Source organism: Heliconius melpomene, chromosome 3 (assembly GCF_056956725.1).
Source record: "Heliconius melpomene rosina isolate 202511_hmr_F chromosome 3, ASM5695672v1, whole genome shotgun sequence".
NCBI classification, from domain to species: Eukaryota; Metazoa; Arthropoda; class Insecta; order Lepidoptera; family Nymphalidae; genus Heliconius; species Heliconius melpomene.
Window position 1 is genome coordinate 3917687 of NC_140391.1, and position 20592 is coordinate 3938278.

The window sequence follows — 20592 nt, forward strand, 5'->3', positions numbered from 1 at the left end:
ATTGCCAACTTCACAGGATCAATATTTTTTGGAACTTTACTATAAAATGTAAATTTCAAGTATGTCTTTCTTATATACTAAACCAATTTTATTATAATGTAAAAGACAGTTATACTGCCGCCTTGATATAGTGGTTCTAGAAAGCTTACACACAAAGTTATGGGTTCGATTCCCATAAAAAATACTATTATTATTATTACTGCATGACTACCTAACTATATAAAGGGACAAATAATATTACATTCATTATTTACCTATTTATAACACAATATGGTTTGGCTTATCTTTGGTGTTGGTTTCTTGCATGTGTCTTTTGCTTTGGTTTTAAACTCTATGGGTGATAGAGCTAGGCGCATTTTCTCCTTGGTGCCTGAAGAGAATGCAGATTCTGACACAAGTGACAGAGCTAGTAATAGTAATGAAGCTGGAATGATTGGATCAACAGAAAGTTCTTCAGAGCCATCGATAAATTTAAATCTCGAAAGGTTAAACCTCTTACAAATTTCTGATTATGAGATAGGAACGCATGCAGCTGATATTCATGCCGATACCACCGAAGTGTCTCTTACACCTCATTTCTTAATTCTTTCTTGTAAAGAATGAATGAAGAAGAAAATCGACGTCAATATAAACCAAATAAGCCTTGTAAATGGAGTTTCAAGAACTAAATCAGAGTCGGTGTGTGACATCATGTATGAGTTCTTGCTCTACATAAGAGATGACACTTTTACGGGCATTATCGCTGAAGAAGAAGAAGAGACTATGGGTGTTGGAAGTAAAAATAGTTTTAGCTTTATATACGACTATTAAGTCGAAACATTTCAGTGAAAAATTTACACGATTTCCCGCCAAGCAAAAATACAAAACCGGTATCTTAACGATCTTGCGATGATATTGGCTATGACAAATATTACCATTGGCCGCAAATAACCGGATATCAAATGTGCAAGTACATGTGTACTGCAAAGCTGGCCAGGCACGTACCATGTGCATAAAATGTAAGGTTTATCTTTGTTTTGTGAAGAATCGAAGGTGTTTTTGGAATACCACCGCAAGCAATAGGATCTCTGAGTTATTATTTTGTAACAAAAAATTATTTGAGAATGATTTTTTTAATTAAACATTTTTACTTCCATTAATATAGTTGTTTTTATTTAAAATCATATTATTTACAATAATCTTTCAGTATATTTTAAAAGCTACCAGTAACATTTCCACCCTCCCTAAGCATCGCAATGTATAGTATAATATACATTCTTAAAAATGGTAGAATCACTGTACGTGTAGCAATGTATAGTATAGTATACATCGTGTTTTTCCGAAATTTTCATATTATGATTTTTTTATTTATTTTTTTTATGTTTTTTGTAGCCCAAAGAAGCTACCAGTATGCATATTTTTTGCTTTTCTTAAAAAAAAAAATTTTGTGAAGATAAGGGTTAAGTTATTTTGTACGCAACGAATATTTTACTTTGTAAGTAGCCAAAAAACTAGGCTCGGCATCAGCTTCTGGGAAGATTTACGAGCTTTTAGTACTTAAGCGTTGCGTAATATAACTTGTGTAATGTAAATGCCTCCTAGTGCCGTAGCGACATTTGGTTGATATACACCTTTTTTATGTATCCCACAGGTTCCATTTATAAATAGAATAAATATTTTTTCTTTTCCTATATTTTTTTATGTTTTTCAAAAAAAAAATATTTGCAGAAAATCTTTACCAGAAATTCTGAAGAATGAAACTGTCTACCAACAGTAATTATTAGTATAATTATATTAAATAACTGCTTAAACTCTACTATGAAATAAAGAAAGATATCTAACATATAAATATTTATGTATATAGGGTAATCCTGCCTATTCTTGACAACCTACCAATTAATATTGGCACAGATACGTTTAAAGTTAAAATAGAACAACAATCGACTTTAACTACAAAAAAATAATATTTGTCTATGGTTATTCTTTTAAAAATGGCGACCAATATTGTATGCCAATAAAATTGGAGAACACTATATATTTATTTTTATTTTTACAAATAATAAAATTTCGTCTTTTAAAAGGGCGTAAAATTTCCATAGACAATTTTTTTTTCGGATGTCGCTTAAAGTGCCATTAATTGGATATTTTCTTTTATACTACTAAATAACATGCATTATTTATTCTACTAGAAAGAAGTATATTGAAAAATGTAAATTTACAATTATAAATGAAAAGTACAGTACAAACTTGGAGGTTCTCACTTTTGCTCGAGGCAATTGATATCCTACTAAAAAAAGAATAAAAACTCTAAAAAACTTGTGTTATTGGAAAACTATTTCATTCCAGACGACGGACAATTTACATTTTTCCTGATTCTTCGCTCTCAAAGTTATTTTCATTCTCATAAAATTACTAAGGTTTTTTTTTATACAGTAAAGTTATTTTATATTTTTATTCTTTTTTTCCATAGTGTGTTGATGTTAGCATTGAAGTTGAATGATAATATTTATCCTTTATGTTGCTTACTACAAAGATACGATGTGTACTTACGTTATATTTATTTAGTGCATATATTTTATTATTATTTAAATAGTTATTCTTAGTAACTTGCTTAGAAAATTTTCATTGCACTAAGATGGTTATGAGATATGAGTTAACAAGTTGTAAGTACAAAAAACAAATAAAACAAGTAAAGTTTCAACACCAGCCTACTATTATTATATATATAAGTAATGTATATATATATATAATTATGACAACATATATACTAATTATTGAAAATGAACTACAAAGTCCCATATCCATATCCCATACCCATACAATGTAAAACAAATTACTGTACTCTTCATCAGTTACCCATAAAGGCATAACACATGTTGGCGGAACTCCGACCCAAATGTACCCCTGTAATAAATTTGAACCTGGATCATTAGTGTCAATGAGATACCTCCTAACTACAATCCATAAATTTAACATTCAGACCATAGTACTTAAACAAGATATTTTCATATATCTTGTTGTCTTTATAACAGCGAGGAAATGAAAATAATATTTATAAACGAAAATTGGACCCATAATCACCAAATATGGTGTTAAATTTGTCATACATATTTCTTTCAACTATTTTATAATACTAGTGGACCCGAACGCGGCTACGCCCGCTCGAACTATACGAATATTTATTAAATATATTTATGAAATTATTTTCAGTTTTCCATAGAGAGATGCGTTAAGCAAGCTCATTTTGGGTGACGTTTTCTAACAACAAACTTTGCAAGCCGTTGCTTAGCAACGGTCGCATGTGGTTTTTATTAACATGACGGAATAAATTGCATGTCAAATCAATAAGTATTTTAATATATTGGTATATATCGACAATATTACAAATATGAGAAAAAAAGTATCCTATGTTCATCCCGAGACCCTCAAATATCTCTATATGAATATTTTATCACAATTAAATTAGCCGTTTGGCCCTGATTGCGTAAAAGACAGACAGACAGACAGACAGAGTTACTTTCGAATTTATAATATAGATATGGATAGAGATAATATTAGTTAATGTGTAATGGTTTTAAATACTCTAGAAATAAGTTCTTACACTATAAACAAACACAATGAATGATATCATTTTATTGTATCGTTTTACCTTACAAAATATTTAAAATGAATGAACATACATAAAAAAATAAAATTCCCACAGCCAGATTAATCGTAGGGCAATCAAATATGAAACTTTAAGCTCTGTTTGCTCGTTTCCTCCGTTTTCGTAAATAATTACTTTTTCTGCATAAAAACCAGGTGAGAGTGAAAACTAGGTCGCGAGTGCACTTTAATATCAGCTAACAATAAACTGCGCTGATGTACAATATCTCCTCTCTCCGTTAATGAAACGCTAACACACCTGCGTTACCGCCGTCTCTACATTGGGATATTCGACCCTATTCCTAATATTATAGGATATAATATCTTGAATATCTTCAAAGTTTAAGTTTTTGTCGCGTTAGCCACAATACGTTTAGCAGATTACGGAGGATGCGTTTAGTCACATTTTTTACGTTTACATTGTGTACAAATGTTGTAAGAATACGTGTCCTTTTTATTTTTTTGTTCCGTACCACGTACAATTAGATTATTATAAGTATTCTGTAATTAATATAAAGGTGTGTACTGAGAATAATATTTTATTTTTAAATAGTTCTTTGTTGTTATAAAAAAATATATTAAAATAGACTTTTTTACTGAAGATATTTTTTTTAGTTTCATATAGTGTTAAAATTCCTCCTCCTCCACTAATCACTTTTCGCCCATTTTTTAAGATATTATGAGTTGACTAGTAGACCATAACCATCAGGCTTACATACAGCTTTTAGTGGGTTAAAAGATACCAACCATTTCTTTCTGGTTGTAATGGTCAAATTTCTATTGTATCAGGTTGTATTAAATTTATTTTTTTAAATAATTTCATAATTAAAAACAAATTATATTGAATAACCTTTAAATATCTATATAAATGCAGAAAAATAACACCTTCTTTCAAATCTTGTCATTTCGATAGCCAATTGAAGTAAAAAAGCTATATGTATATAAAATTTCAAATCAATCTATATTAAATAACACAATACAAATAATCAACAGCACGTAAAATATGGTCGTCTGCAGCTGATATATGATTAAGCAGGAACGATTTATTCATTGGCATGAAAAATCTACTCACGCGAAAAATAAAAGGTATATTATAAATATAATATACTGTGTGACGTCACTAGTGCAGTGGGATATGTATGTTTGCGATGGTTGCGGGTTCGACATTTTGAATAGAGTGTAGGGATAGAGTGGTTAGTTCTAATTTCTTTTCGTTTTACGTTGCTGCAATATAAAGTGTGACATTAAATTTCAACACGCGATATCCTTAACAAAATAGATTAATAAACTATTTTAAAATTAGGATTCTTAATATCGTATGAAAGTAGAATATTCGTCAATACTAAAAAACTAAATGTTAGAGCATAATATAAATTTCATATATTAAATTAAAATCAGCTTCACGCTGTATCCCGTACACGGCAGGATAGGCAGAGGGGATTTAGTTAGACACTCCGTTTCCCACTTTCTGCCGAATTCTGGAGGCGTGTTGAGAGACGGAACTCAACGCCGCCCTTTGTCTCGACACAAGAGCGAAGAAATGAAAAAATAAATTTTAAATAAATATTTAATTCCCACGAGTGGGGATCGAACCCAAAACTAGTAGTGTCACCGCGCCATGACCTGGCCTGCCCTGGACTGGCCTCATATATTATTATCAAAAAATACGTGTTCAGTGTAAAACGAACACGAAGAGAAATTATAAACAAAGGCATAATTATACGCCTAAATATAATTACAAATTGTGTTGAACAACCCCCCCCCCCCACGCCCTCGTCCCCTACCCCCCACGAGCAAAACCTAAATTATAATGGTATAATGTTGATGAATTATGTTTTTAGGATATGCAAAGGAACTGTATTGATATATTACTTCATTATTCATCTATTGTAGAGTCATCCAATATAAGCGCTGCTTGGACTTACATAATATTTCTTTATTATTTACGTTTGAATATTTATATATTTTTTATTTTCGTATTTTTTCTTAAATAAACAGGATAGATGGTGGGAAGCTAGTGTTAAAACACTTCATTCTCCATTTTTCAGCTATTATCAATTTTATGATATCATAATGATTTTACTAATCAGTCCAAAAATTTTAAGAGTCTATAAATCATCAAATAAATCATTTTCACGCTGTATCCCGCACATAGCAGGGTAGGCCGGGAACCTAGTGTTAAGACACTCCGTTCCCCACTTTCTGGCGAAGTCTAAATAAATCATTAGTGTATTATGTTATCATCAATTGATGTTTTTCGATGAAGTAACAAAAAGATACGAGATCTTTTTTGCCTGTAAAATTGTATAAAATATAGCAATTAAATACACGATACCATAAATATACGATTATATTAGTAGCATACAATATTTAAAAGAAGCATTTATTTAATCGAGTTATTATAATCTAAGTTTTTAGGTTATATTTTATTCTTTGTGAGTTCTTTACCAGCAAAGAAAAACGTACACGTCTCAAAAGAAATTCTAAGCCAGGTTTCTTTACTTAAGTCGAGCTAACGTTGTGGTTGATTAAAGGCTTACCTTATAAAGGTTGTATTTGCGTTCTAGAGAATGTTAACTAGCTGTTAGCTTGTTTGTTTTTATTTTTCATAGTACTTTTAAAGGTAAGAAGATTGTTTTTTTTCTTTTGTTTGTATTTAATTGTAAAAGGATATTGTAAATGTTTGTTACAATCGTTTTTTTTTGTATGGATTTTATATATTGAAAATTCTAGCTTAACTAGCTTAACCTTTTTTATGCTAGGTAAAGAAATACGAACATACGACGTTGAGTTGTACAATCGACATTATACTATTTTAATATACAAAGAAATAATTAAATAAACGTAATATAATGAATGTTGTGTCGTAGGAACACAAGCGTGCGACTGTAAACGCGAAAGGTTGTGCGTTCGATTTCCACACGAGGGAATTAAATATTTGTTTAAGTAGTAATTTGTAAATTGTAGTAATTTGATGACTGGCAACACTGGCCTAGGCAACATGGCATAGGCAACGTGGCATTTAAATAAATTTATTTTTAATAGCTGTAAGTTGACAGAAGATACATTGTATCTACCTTTATATTTTAAGAAACAAATTGCTATTTTAGTAGCATATAATATACAAAACCCCGTTGTACATGGTATAACGAAGGAAATTAAATGTACTAATAATACTTCTATAAAGTATAATGATGTAAGTTCCAATTTAAACTAGACAATAAGACAACGCCTAGGTCATTTAAATTTAACATTGTACATCAGAATATGCAAGGCCTAGGAGGCAAAGAACTGGAACTAGAATTATTTCTAAAAAAATTCAATATTCATATAATGTGCATAACTGAGCACTGGATCTCGGAATGTAATATAGTAAATATAGAAAATTATAAATTGTCAAGTTCGTTCGTTAGAGAGAAGGCAATCCGCGGCGGCTCGCTTATATTAATAAGAAATGATATACGTTGTAAATCGCGACCAGATATAGTAGCTCTCTCTGACGAACGCTCTATTGAACTGTCCTGCGTTGAATTTAATAGACATATTATAGTATGCGTGTATCGACCCCCCTCAGGTAGTTTTGAAGTATTTGAAGAAAAAATGGAGGATGTTTTGAATAATTTGAGTTCGAATAGTAAATCTTTAATCGTTTGCGGAGACTTTAATATAGATATACTACAGGTGACATCATTAAGCCTTCATCTTTTAAACTTATTTAAATCTTTTAATTTGTTTAATATTTTCTCTGAACCAACTCGTATAACGAATACGTCCGCTAGCTGTATAGATAATGTTTTTTGTCATTGTGAGACTGTAGAAAAACAAATTATTACTAATCTTAGCTCGGATCATTGTGGTCAAATGTTTTCGGTAATAGATAAAACAGTCGCAGAACGTAAACAAATATCAATTAGACCAATTACTGAAAATAAAATTAATCTTTTTAATAATAGAGTGAGTGAAAAAATTGCAAACTTAGAAATAACCGAATTAAATCCGAATCAGCTATATTGTAAAGTTTTTAATTTACTCACTACAGAGTTTGATAACATTTTTAAAGTTAAACAGATATATAAAAACTCGAAGTTAACTTTTAGCGACTGGGCAACTGTTGGTATATACCGAAGCAGAAATAAACTATATGAATTATATAATATGAGGCAATGGAAACAAGATCCGGCGTTCTTGTTAAAAGTTAGAAATTATTCAAAAATATTTAAAAAGGTATGTGTCCAGGCTAAGTCTATGCATATAAGAGCAAAAATTTTGAACTCTAATAATAAAATTAAAGCTACATGGGATGCTATCACTACTGTAACTGGGAGATCTAGAGCTGTCAGTGAACCTATTAAATTAAAAGTTAATAATATAATCTTAAATTCAGATTTAGAAGTGGCAAATACTTTTCAAAATTTTTTTTCTGATATATCTACTGAAGTAACACGTTCACTGCCATCAGCTCCTTCAGAAGCAGAATTAATACTAAAATCCCATGTAAATAGTTGTAGACAAAATTTTGTGTTTAAGAATGTGTCACCAGATGAAATTGTCAAAACTTTTAAAAGCCTTAATTTAAAGAAAACTGGTGACTTATGGGGCATGTCTGTTAAAGTTTTTAATTCAATTATACCTAATATTGCTCCTTACCTCGCTTTAATTTTAAACAATTGTGTAGAATCCGGTACTTTCCCTGATTTAATGAAATATAGCAAAATAGTGCCGCTTTACAAAAGTGGAGATAGATCTGAGCCTGGAAATTACAGACCGATTTCTGTTTTGCCATCCTTAAGTAAAATATTTGAAAAAATAATGTTCAACCAGCTCACAATTTTCTTAAATATTAACAATTGTTTCCATAGTGAGCAATATGGTTTCACCAAAGGCAAGTCCACTACGGATGCGGGTGCTGCACTCCTAAAGCACATTTATGACGCATGGGAGAGGTCACAAAATGCAATTGGAGTGTTTTGTGACTTATCCAAAGCCTTTGATTGCGTAGACCATGTAACTCTGTTGTTAAAACTAAAACATTATGGTATACAGGATACTGCCCTTGACCTTATTGCCTCATATCTAAACCAAAGAATCCAGACGGTTAGTATAAATAATGTAAAATCATCTGGATCTCCTCTAAAGATGGGCGTTCCACAAGGATCTATACTTGGTCCTCTTTTATCTCTTATTTATATTAACGATCTGCCTTTTTATGTGAAGAACCTATGTGATATTGTACTTTTCGCGGATGATACCTCTTTAATATTTAAGGTTGACCGAAATAAAATAAACTATGACGAAGTGAATAGTGCATTATCGCATATTCTTCGTTGGTTTGATGTTAATAATCTAATGTTAAATTTTAAAAAAACGAAATGCATCGAGTTTGCTTTACCAAATGTAAAAAAACATAATTTTAATCTAATAATTAAAGGAGAACCTCTTAATGTGTCGGAATCAGCTATTTTCTTAGGTGTTACTATAGATTCCAAACTCCAGTGGAACGCTCATCTGGAAGCACTTGCAGATAAACTCAGCTCTGCCGCGTTCGCAATTAAAAAAGTAAGACAAATGACGGACGTTGACACTGCCCGACTAGTCTACCATAGCTATTTCCATAGTATTTTATCTTATGGAATGCTGTTATGGGGCAGTGCTTCAGATATAAATTCAATATTTATCCTCCAAAAAAGAGCCGTAAGATATATTTATAAACTAAGAGCGCGAGATTCTCTGCGAAATGTTTTCAAAGATGCAGGTATTATTACAGTTGCTTCCCAATTTATATACTATAACATTCTCTTTGTCCGACAAAATATACATTGTCATAGTAAACATAGTGACAATCATACGATAGAAACGAGAAATAAAGATAAGCTTGTTACACCAAGTTTTCGCCTCCAGAAAGTTAATAAATCCTTTATGGGTCTGAGTATACGTGTATATAATAAAATTCCGTAGTGTATTCTTAGTTTGCCACTACAAAAATTTAAAATATCTGTAAAAAAAATTCTAACAAGTAAAGCGTATTACACTGTTCAAGAATATCTAGAGGATAAGCATGTATGGAATTAATGTCTATTGAATGTAATGCAGGATAGCTGCCAGCTAATGTAATAGATTGTACCATTGATTTTGAAAAGAGCAACTGTTGAGTTTCTTGCCGGCTCTTCTCAGCAGAACTGCCTTCCGATCCGGTGGTAGCTTTTTGTTCATATGTTCATTCGACGATTCAAAAGTGCTTATAATAATTGCCTATTTGAATAAAGAATATTTTGAATTTGAATTTGAATTTAATGTTTAATTTCCTCGCTCTAGTACCGAGGTAAAGCGCGGCTTTAAGTTCTGCCACTCAACACATAATATCTTCAGGTGTCGGCGGAAAGTTCTGAAAGAATTATGTAAGTTTTTAGAATTCCATAGAAAATATTATTGTTTATACTTCAAAAATGTTTTAAAACCATCCGTTTATATTGAAACTCGAATCGAAATAAATGGATTTTCCAACAAATCTATAGTTTGTATTACAAGTTTCGAACTTAAGATATTGGCAGGGACTAGTATCCTTAGATACGTGGTCCTGAGAAAATCTTATTAAAGCTTCAATCATAGAATATAAAAGTTTCCCTATAAAAATATATAAGGTCATTTGTCGACGCCAGTTCATCTAGAAATTTGGTATAAGCAAATTGAAAACAATTTATAAGATTCAACCTTTTACTTTTTCTGTGAGAAAGACAGTGTAAGTCGACGCAAGAATAGACGGGTAATTCTGAAGTCTGTCTCTGGAGGTATTATTTCAGATTTATGTACAAAGGACGTTGAAAATATGAAACAAATAATTGTGAAAGATAACGAAACCAAAAAAATATATATATTATAATATTAATTATAATGCTTATGATGTAGGAAAGAGTTCATTTTCTTAAGTTTTAGTATAGCATTTTAAATAGATTCTATTTATAGATTTCTCAATTTTACGAATTAATTACTTATCATTTCTTCAAATACTAAACGATACAAAAACTTGTTTCCAAACATGATATTTGATTTATTAACTTGTTTTTTTCCTATTTCACAGAATGTTGGAATAAATGTAAATATCTCCCGCGCGGAGATTTTTTTATATTTTGCGGCTCATATTTCTTTCGTGGCTAATTTAAAAAGTTTGGCTAGTTTGCGTCGTCGTAGCTACGAGTAATACCAAGTTGCAAAACAAAAGATTCCGATGAATTGGGAATCTCCTCCTTTTTTTGAGGCCAGTTAAAAAAACGAGACATTGTGTGTTCAGTGGCGGAACGCGAGCATAAAATGATCGTAACAGCAGGGTAGACAGAGAAAACTTTTGTGTAAAGACACTTCGTCCCACTTTCAGCCGAATTCAGGAGGCATTGCGTATTTAGTGGCGGAGCTCAACGCCGCGCTTTGCCTCGACACCAGAGCGGACAAATGAAAAAATAAATTGAAATAAATATTTAATTTCTTCGAGTGGGTATCGAAACCATAACCAATCGCGTTTACAATAACACTTAGTGCCCCTCCGCCACGGCCACACAGTAATTTAGATTTTTTATTTAAATAAGAAAATACAAGCCAAATAGAAATTTCACATAGTACTTTCACGTGCTTTGCAAAATTCATATAAAGAAATGCTTAAATTCTGTTTAAGAGCACTTGTTGTTATAATGAATATTCGACTTTGTAAGCGAAACCTCAGTGAAACTTTACGTCTCAACTTTAACCGACTTTGCTAACATTCTTTGCTCAGGGACATATATAGTATGTTTTAAGAGATACGTGACTAGCATGTTACATTTTTAATAATAACTTAAAAAAAAATGCAATTTTCTACTAAGCTTATAGTTTTGTTAGCAAAAAACCATAAAAGAGTATCTTTTATAATGTATGAAAACTAAAATCTTTAATATTTTATTTCCTCGATTAGGACTCGAACCCACAAACTGTTGCCCTACGACTGAGAACTAAGGATTTATAATTTAATACAAAAAATAACCCATGTTAAAAATTAAATTCACAACTACATTTAATAACACAGAAAGAAAAGTATAAAATATAAGAAAATTTGAAGAACTTCAATACAAAAAAAAATCTTAAGAGAAACTTTGAAGTAATGTACCAGAAGCTCGCTGATATAAAGTCCACATTAAATAACACTTTGAAAACAAATGTCTTTGGAACAGCACATGGTGCTTTTTGTTGCATGGAACGCTCTTTTAAGAATGTCTCGTCTTGGTTGTGCTTTTAAGATAAATGGGGAAAACATTGTAGTTTTATAATAAATGTTTCTTACTTATCTGTCTGTATATGTTGAATTTCAAGGTTTTTGTGTAGAAATAGGTTGTAAGATTAAATTTTATATTGTTTTAGTTTCACGGCTTTATCTTGCACAAAAAAGGGAAACGCAGAGGGAACCTGGAACCTAGTGTTGAGATACTCTGTTCTCATTTAGGCACTTCCTTTCTGTACTTTTTCCCGATTTGAGAGTATTTGATACAATGAAGGCATACTAAAGTACAGTATAAGCAATTTTTCGAATTTTTTGGCCATTTAAAACTAACTTCCAGCACACAAACATGTCAGATATCCAACAAAAATAAGAAAAGAATGATCCATCCTCATAGCATTCTAACTAAAAAGAAGGGTGAAGCGGCACTCACATTAGGGGCAATGATACGCCCTAGTTTCCGGGTCGGAAGTCGACGTGTATGCTCGTCGTTTTATGTAAACACCTTTGAAGGGGTAAATAGTTTTGGCACACGAGACTACCAGGTGAGGTAAGGGTTAGTAGTTGAGGTAATTTCGCTATATTTGTTTCTTGAAGATGTTAGAATTTTTCAGATTAAATCATAGTTATTTATGTATAATTTTAAAATTTGTGCAATCTATGTTTTATTTGGTTACAGTTCATATTTCAAATCTATTTATTCATTTGTTATTGAATGAAAAGTTAAATTGTCATTAATAAATGTTTTTCAAGTAATGTCAGTGGTTATTGTATCTTTATTTTTATTTTTTGATTTCTTGTCTTTCTGTCTTACCTTTTAATCTCAAAAATTAGCTTGCTTAAAAGTCTTTAAGTTTTTGTATTGTGGAAAATCATTTTATAGTAAAAAATATATTTGTTTAATTGATTTTTAACGTTTTTGGTAAGTTTTCTAAATGAAAAACAAAAAAAAATATACAGGCAACTAAAAACACAATTTGGACATTTCCTTTATTAACTTAAATCCCGCATAGCAGTAAATATAGTACCAAGACTGTTTTTTTTACTTTCCGCCAATATTACAAACATTACGAGTTGACTAGTGGTACTTAACACTGCCCTTTATGTTTACTATACCAAAGAAATGGAATTAATTCATTGCTGAGATAATTAAATCAATTAATTGAGTTGGAATGGAATTCACTACTTTCGTTTCAAGTTATGTTAGCGTCTCATTGCGCTATTGTGGCTTCAATAGAAGTAACTCATTACAATTTAATAACAATAAAAAAATTGCTTTATCTAAGCAGTAATTCTCAAGAACAATAACTAACAATAAATGGAGAAAAAATATAAATAAACAATTTTCTTAGGCCACTTAACCAATGTTATCACTAAAATGCCGTAATGTCTTACTTAGAAGCAGGTCATTTATTAGCGTTCGGAACAGATAATTTTATTTGAACGTGACTTTTTTGATGTTTTTTTAAAACAATAAAATGCATTTATATTTAAACAGGTGCAATATCCATAGAGGCTTAGTTTACTTTGAAACTTGTTTAATCAAAATGGCTACCTTTTTTGTTTTTGTCCTGGCTGCTGTGCTCTTTAGTGTAAGTATATTTTAATATAAATTATTTCTTGTTGTAGCCATTTTAAAAATTAAAAAAACAATTTTTTTATATTCGTAATTTTTTCCAATAATTACAGGTACAAAGTGCCCCTGTCGATGTGGACAGTACAGCATCAGCGTCTAGCGCCATGCATCTTCTGGTAAAGGACTCTGAGGACGTCACGAACTATCACTTGACACCGTTTATGAAGGAAATTGAGGATATCAACGAGGAAATTACAGCAGAATTGGATATTATGATGCCTTATATTAACTTTTTCGTAAGTATTTTTTAAATTTAAGATATATATTTGTTTAATAGTATGTTGTTTTCTAGTAAAATAGGTTAGGCAGTGAAAACTTAGGGTTTTTAAATTCTTCATTAAACATTGCTTTTTGATTGGCAACGGGATGGATGGGATTTATACTTCCCAAATGGGGGAATAAAAATAATCTACTCCTCCGATTACGGATGTTAATCGAGGTTTATTATAATTATTGTAACACACCTAAAATATAATCTAAAATTTCGATAAAATTTTTCTCTAGTTAATTTTTTCACGAAGTAAGTAGATATGGTCAATCACGGCGCAGGGCAGAGTGTGACTGTAAATACTTCAGGTGGTGGGTTCGATCCCCACTCGGGGAAATAAAAATTAAATAAATATAAAAATTTTTATTTCTTCTCTCTCCTGTTGAGGTAAAACACGACGTTGAATTTCGCCATTGAACATGCAATGCCTCAAGAATTAGGTGGAATTTTAGGCGGAATTGTCAAAGTGTCTTAACACTAGGCTCTTTCTGCCTACCCTGCTAATATAGCGGGATACAGCGTGAAGCTGATAAAAACACCAGTAAAATTCACAAAAAAGTGTTAAACGAAGCTCAAATTACCTTTTAGAATAGTGGTCAAAGCAAACGCTCGTTTGTATTCATAAATAGTAACTACTTTAACAATCGTTAAATACTCCACACAATAGATTCATATTTGTTCTGTTACTAAGTTGGACATATTTGCGTATTAAACAGAACTAGCATAATGTATTTAATATTTACATTTAAAAACTATAGTTTTTTTTCTATTTATAAGGTTTTTTTGGTTTTTTACAAAAGATAAGTAAATTTCTTTCAAAATGACTATGACAGAAAAAAAAATTATTCCGAAATATATTTCACTATTTCTGTTCTGCTTTTATGAAAAATACTGGCTGAATTAAGCCTGTAACCAGAACAGAAAAATATATATATCTATATGACGTGTATTTACTGGTACTGGAAAGTAGGTAGGTACCAAATAAGTATTTAAAGTACTTAGGTTCGGTAGAAGAACTGCAGAGCAAAATTATTTTTGAAATAATAATTGGGGGTCATCTCTACGTGCCGCGGTTATACTTTGAAAAACATATACTTTTTAATTAACATTAATAACTAATTGACATCTATGTTAATTAACATTGACTATATTTACATTGCTTTATTTACTTCGTATAAATGTCACATAATTTTGAATTAACTGCTTTTATATTTATTTATGTAAACGTCTCGGTAAATAATCTTTAAATTTATTGTAAGTTTTGCACATATCTCAATTTTTTCTAGTCATATTTCTGAGGTCAGATATCATTTAGAGTTCATTGTCTTCTATACATAAATTGGAGATAATTTTATAGGTAAAGTAAATTTTTATTAATTTCACAGTAATATTTCGTCACCACCTCACATTTAACATTTTTTTTACGTTTTTTACTTTTTCATCCATATTGTGGCTTTGTGTTTTTGATTTACTAGTTTTTCCTCATATAATAACCATAACAGAATGGGAGAATGAAATAATATTTTTACTGAACCCGAGTGGGATTTTTCATTTCTTCGCTTTGGCAACGAGGCAAAGCGCCAGAATCGAACTCAGAACCGCCGCGTTTACAAGGCTTCTATATTAGTTTAGTAGTTAGTAGCAGTAGTTTAGTTTAAAAAAAATGTCATAAAATAATATATTTAAAAAGTATTCAATGAACAAACTCGACTTTTGTATTTTATTGTACGTTTTCGTATAAAAACTATACAGCTAATGGTTTTTTTAATCGGATAGAGATCCATTAAGTGTTTAGTTCGAACACAAGAGCAAACGCGTTAACGAATCGTTATTTGAAACTATATGGGAGTACATATACCTATATACTTGTATACATATAGTATGTAAACATATGGCTTTTCCATGCTGTTTACTATTTTCAAGCTAGAATCGACAAAATATTTTGAAACTATAATTAATTCTAGAGGCACAAAGGGCACAAGGTTGTGACTGTTCCGCAATGGTCGTGGGTTCGATCCCCACTCGAGGAAACGAAATATTTACTTAAATTTATATTTCCGTTTCTTGGCTCTGCTACCGAGGCAAAACGCGGCGTTGAGTTCTGCCACTCAACACGCAACGCCTCCAGAATTCGGCAGAAGGTGGGGAACGGAGTGTGTAAGCACTAGGTCCCCTCTGCGTACTCTGCTCTGTGCGGGATACAGCGTGAAACTGATTTTTTTATTTTTTTTTTCTATGTTATATCAAATTAAGTAATGTCTTTATGTAAATTAACAAACAAAAAAATAAGTCACGTGTTTAGTTGGAAATTAGGAAGGTAGCTTGAAGGCGCTGTTCCCGAACCTTCGTTACTCAGTAATATTTTTGAATTAGAGAGAAATGTAAATGGTAGGTTTAATTCATATTTAAATTTTTGGGGCCTTGTGGTGACGATTGAGAGTTGGAAAGAAATTATTTATTATTTATTAATATTTTCATTTCTTCGGTTTGGCACCAAGACAAAATCTTGGAATTCAACACACAACTCATCAAATAATTTTACGGAAGGTGAGAAACGGACTGACTCTACCTAACCAGCTGTGTGCAGGGACCAGCTGGTTATATAGGTACAGAGACGTGGGTAGTAGGTAGATTAGGAAGGACATAGTGCGAAGTTAAGTTCCGCTACTCAACATGACGTAATATCTTCAAATTATGGAATCTGTATTAGCTTATTAATTATTTAGCATAAAGATTATATATGCAAATCTTAGAAACAAAGTTGATAGTTGTATGTTGAAAAAGCGTGAAACTGTTTTTTTTTTTTACGGATAGATTAGCCAAATTAATATATACGAGTATTTACGCCTTTGCAGCTTGACGCCTTATTCAATAGTCCAAAACAAGAACAACAAGTAGAAAGTGGATGTGCAGACGACATGGTGATACAGTTAGTACCTGAAAAGTCCAGCCCTGAAGATGATTCTTATGCTGTTCCTTCTACTCTTGATATTGATAATGATTCTAGTGATGATGACTCTGCTGTCCCTGAGGCTATTGCGGCTTAGTTCTTATTAACAATATGTTGAATTAAGATTTAATTACTAATAACATGTTATAATTATTAGTTAGTTTTAAATTTTACTAATGTAAGCATATGAGAAAACATTAATTATAAAATATACATGTATATAAAACGACTTATTGTTTTTTTTATGTTTCTGTTCTTTTACGGTTTGTGAAATCTAAATGTTCGATATATTGTTTGTAGAGTGGCAGAATTCAACTCCACGCTTTGCCTACCAAGCGAAAAATGAAAATAATATAAATATAATTATTTCTCCGCATAGGGCTTGAATCCACAACAATCCTTCCTTCAGAAGCTGTCAGAAGCTATACAGAACTAGAGTCTCGAAAATAAGAGGGAAAAGTAGAGAACTAAGTGTCTCAGCACTAGGTTTCATTGTCATTGTAGACATGCTGCTATGCGGGACAAAACGTGTACATGTAAATCTCAAAAGATTTTAATTACGTTTTATTAAGTGTAAAACAGTATATTGTTAAAGGGAAAATTGATTGACAATTTTCCCTTGATATACTACAGTTCAAGCGGGCGAAGCCGCGTGGAGGAATCTAGTTGCTATAGTTGCATGAAAATGAGCAAATATTTATTTACTATATTTATTTACCTGTTAAACAAAGTAATATATAAATACCGTACATAAATCAGGATACAAGTATGCCATCATCAGTTCGAGGTCGTTTTCTCACAGGTCCACAATGGATTGCAAAATAATTTTGTTTTATATCTTCCTTGCGTTAGAATATGTAAGTACTTTTAATTTAAATTTATATAATACAATTAAACATATTTATAAAATATGATTTAAAATTTTACAGTTTCACTTTATTGTTTCGCTTAGTGTTCGAATGGAATAGACGAAAAAGTACAGAGTGATTCAAAATGTATATAAAATTATTTTTTCTCGTTTGTAGATAAAAATTATAATAAGATAAATTAGTTATACATCAGTCATTTTTAATTAGTCTAGTAATCGTCTCGTTATACTCAATTATTCATCTTCCTGAATATTCTATTGGAATTCTAATTGCAAGTACTAAATGAAAATATATAGGTATATATTGGTTATAAAAAAAATTGTGCGTCTAATATTTTATTACAAATATGTATGGAGCCGTAAAAAAATTACCATTTTCTGATTTTTGTTTTGAAAATCTAACTAGATGGATTTCAACCTGCTACCATCGCTTACGCATTGGCTGTTTGGAATATCATCTTCGATTGTTTAAACAAGCATAACAGATATTTAACACTTATTTGACCTAACTTTGTTGATAAGAATATTTCTTATATAAATTTTCTAGTAAAAGTATTTAAATAACAAAGTGTAATTAATCAATTTATAAACATAATCAGAAGGTCGAAAGGTTAGTATCTGTTATCTTATAAGAGTATGATAATATTGTAGTAGTAGAAGTGTAGTGTATTTTATTGTTACTTTACGGCGGAGTTTTTTTTAAGTATTTTTTTCTTTGAGCAACACAAACTTCTTTCACACAAATTATAAATTTCACTGAAAATTTATTTTTTAATATATATATATTTAAATATATACAAACATAAATATATATTTTTTTTAATTTTACAGACAAACGGCTTCGTAAAAAGAGAAGTACAAGCGACCACAACGAATAACATAGCTGATTTGTTCCATCGTAACGTCGATAGGTTCCGTGACTGCGTGGACAAGGCTCTAGCGGCCGCTGTAAGTGAAGTCGACGAAAAACAACTCCAACCTATTTTCAGTGCCCTCGGGGAACAAGTTGATAAGTTTTCTAAAGTGGTGAGCTATTTATATTATATATGTAAATAGGCCGTCGTGGTCCAAAACACGAGGGTGTGATGAAGGCTATGGGTTCGATCTCCTCTCGATGGAATAAATTATCATTTATTAATATTTTCATTCCTTCGCTCTAGGACCTAGGCAAGAGAACTACGTTTAGTCTCGCCGCTCATCACGCATTGCGTCGAAAAGTTATTTTCATTTTGTTACTCTGATAACGCGGCGTTAAGTTCCGACAAGAGATTAGTTAAGAAGCGATAGTTTATTTATGCACCATGATCGCTTCAATAGTACTAGCACTAGTTATACTATATATACTTAATTAAATTAAAACTGCAATTTTCATTTCAGTTTGAAATTCTCACGGCACCTGCATCGCCATCGAAAAATCAATAAAAATTCTAATTTTTATTACTTCTATACAGCAATTAAATAAATACCTATATTCTAATGGATGAATGACGGTATAAATAAAATTAAAATAACTGATAAATACAGAACGTGATTTAATATCGTACGTGCTTATGGAGTTATAGTTTGCGATACGAAAAAACTTGTTAAAATGCATGAAACAAGCGTAATAAAATATTTTCAATATGAAAAAATGCTTAAATTTTTTTAAATTAAATTGAATATTTTTTATTAATAAATAACTCGTGAATCTTTTACATGTATTTTTAATATGTTGTAAAAATATGTAAATTATATGTATATCTCTTTTTAAGCTACTTAGTTTATAAAGTTTTTGTTATTAACAAAGAAGTAAATAAAATTTATTTTATCTAAAAATCTGGTCGTCTTCTATTAAATTGGAAAAGAAACGCTAACATACGAAATTTTGGGGAACGCCGAAATACCACTTGAACTATTCTACAAACATCTAAAAGGAATCCCGCAGCAAACAGTGGAAAGTCCTCGACTAGAACAAATACGTTTATTTTTATCCCCAAAGCCGAAATCTACCATTACGACCGTCTTTAATGAAAAGAATTGTATTGGAACCAGCTTTCTTTAGTAAAAGTTTTACAAAAAAATGTCATTTATTTCCAAATTGGCTGAACATTGATTGGATAATTGAATAAGTATAAAATAAAGTATGTTAAAATCCAGCTATGTAATACGTACAAATATTAAAAACAATCAAGATACATTTTTAAAGTTTTTTAATTGATATTCTGTTGTTATAATAAGCAATAACTTAACAATTACTTCGTAAAAACGATGTATTTTATACATACTTACAATATATATTTTAGCTTCACGCTATATCTATTACAAAGCCGAAAAGGTAAAGGAAAGCTAGAGTTAAGACACTCTGTTTTTTTCACCGAATTCTGGAGACATTACGTATTGAATAGCGGGAAACAACGCCGCGTTTTGTCTCGAAATCAAGGGAAAAAAATACTCGTACAATAATTGAAGCTATTATGTTTTTCCCAACAAACATTTAAAATATATTTACTTGTAAAGGAACAAAAATACAAATTATGTGAATAAAAGAAAGAAACGTTCAGCCCTGTATAAATATTATAAGTGGAATCGGCAAAAAGATCTTTTTTCGTACAAAAAGGTATTAGGGCGTGCTCTATCATACATAAGAGTCATTATTAATGAGATTGTACACAAATGATATGGAACGACGAAAATATAATAATTGTAATGGAATAGACCTGATTTCTTGTTAAAGACGATTTACCAATATGTTTGTATTAGTTATTATATTACATTAGATTTATATACCTAGATATAGCTTAATTGGTTAGAATTCTTGGACAGTTTCCAAGAGGCGCAAGTTCGATTCCCGCTACGTTTATCATAAAAAATCTAGTATTTTCTAGATTTTCTAATAGTGGAGTAACAAACTACTAACTTTGCTCTGTTTATATATTTCATGCAAAAATAATTGATTTCAGTGAAAAGTAGCCTACAATGCTATCACGTGAAATATTCTTAGTATATAGAAGCATATAATATAATAGCA

At 30.8% G+C, this 20592-nt stretch overlaps 3 protein-coding genes across 6 annotated transcripts in view; 2 read left to right on the top strand and 1 right to left on the bottom strand.

Annotated features, from left to right (window-relative positions):
• The window catches only part of Sol1 (CUB domain-containing protein Sol1), a 255522-nt gene that overhangs the window by 86737 nt on the left and 148193 nt on the right, over positions 1–20592 (bottom strand). The gene's annotated exons all lie outside the window — the stretch shown is intronic.
• LOC146539892 (uncharacterized) lies at positions 13298–16946 on the top strand. Its single transcript, XM_085207827.1, has 3 exons — positions 13298–13455; positions 13553–13735; positions 16623–16946. Exons 1-3 carry the CDS (start codon positions 13342–13344, stop codon positions 16812–16814), a joined length of 489 nt encoding a protein of 162 aa, XP_085063953.1. The 5' UTR covers positions 13298–13341; the 3' UTR covers positions 16815–16946.
• LOC146539893 (uncharacterized) lies at positions 17419–19224 on the top strand. The gene is made up of 3 exons (XM_085207828.1): positions 17419–17574; positions 18417–18611; positions 18963–19224. The coding sequence occupies exons 1-3, from the start codon at positions 17527–17529 to the stop codon at positions 19005–19007; spliced, it is 288 nt and encodes a 95-aa protein (XP_085063954.1). The 5' UTR covers positions 17419–17526; the 3' UTR covers positions 19008–19224.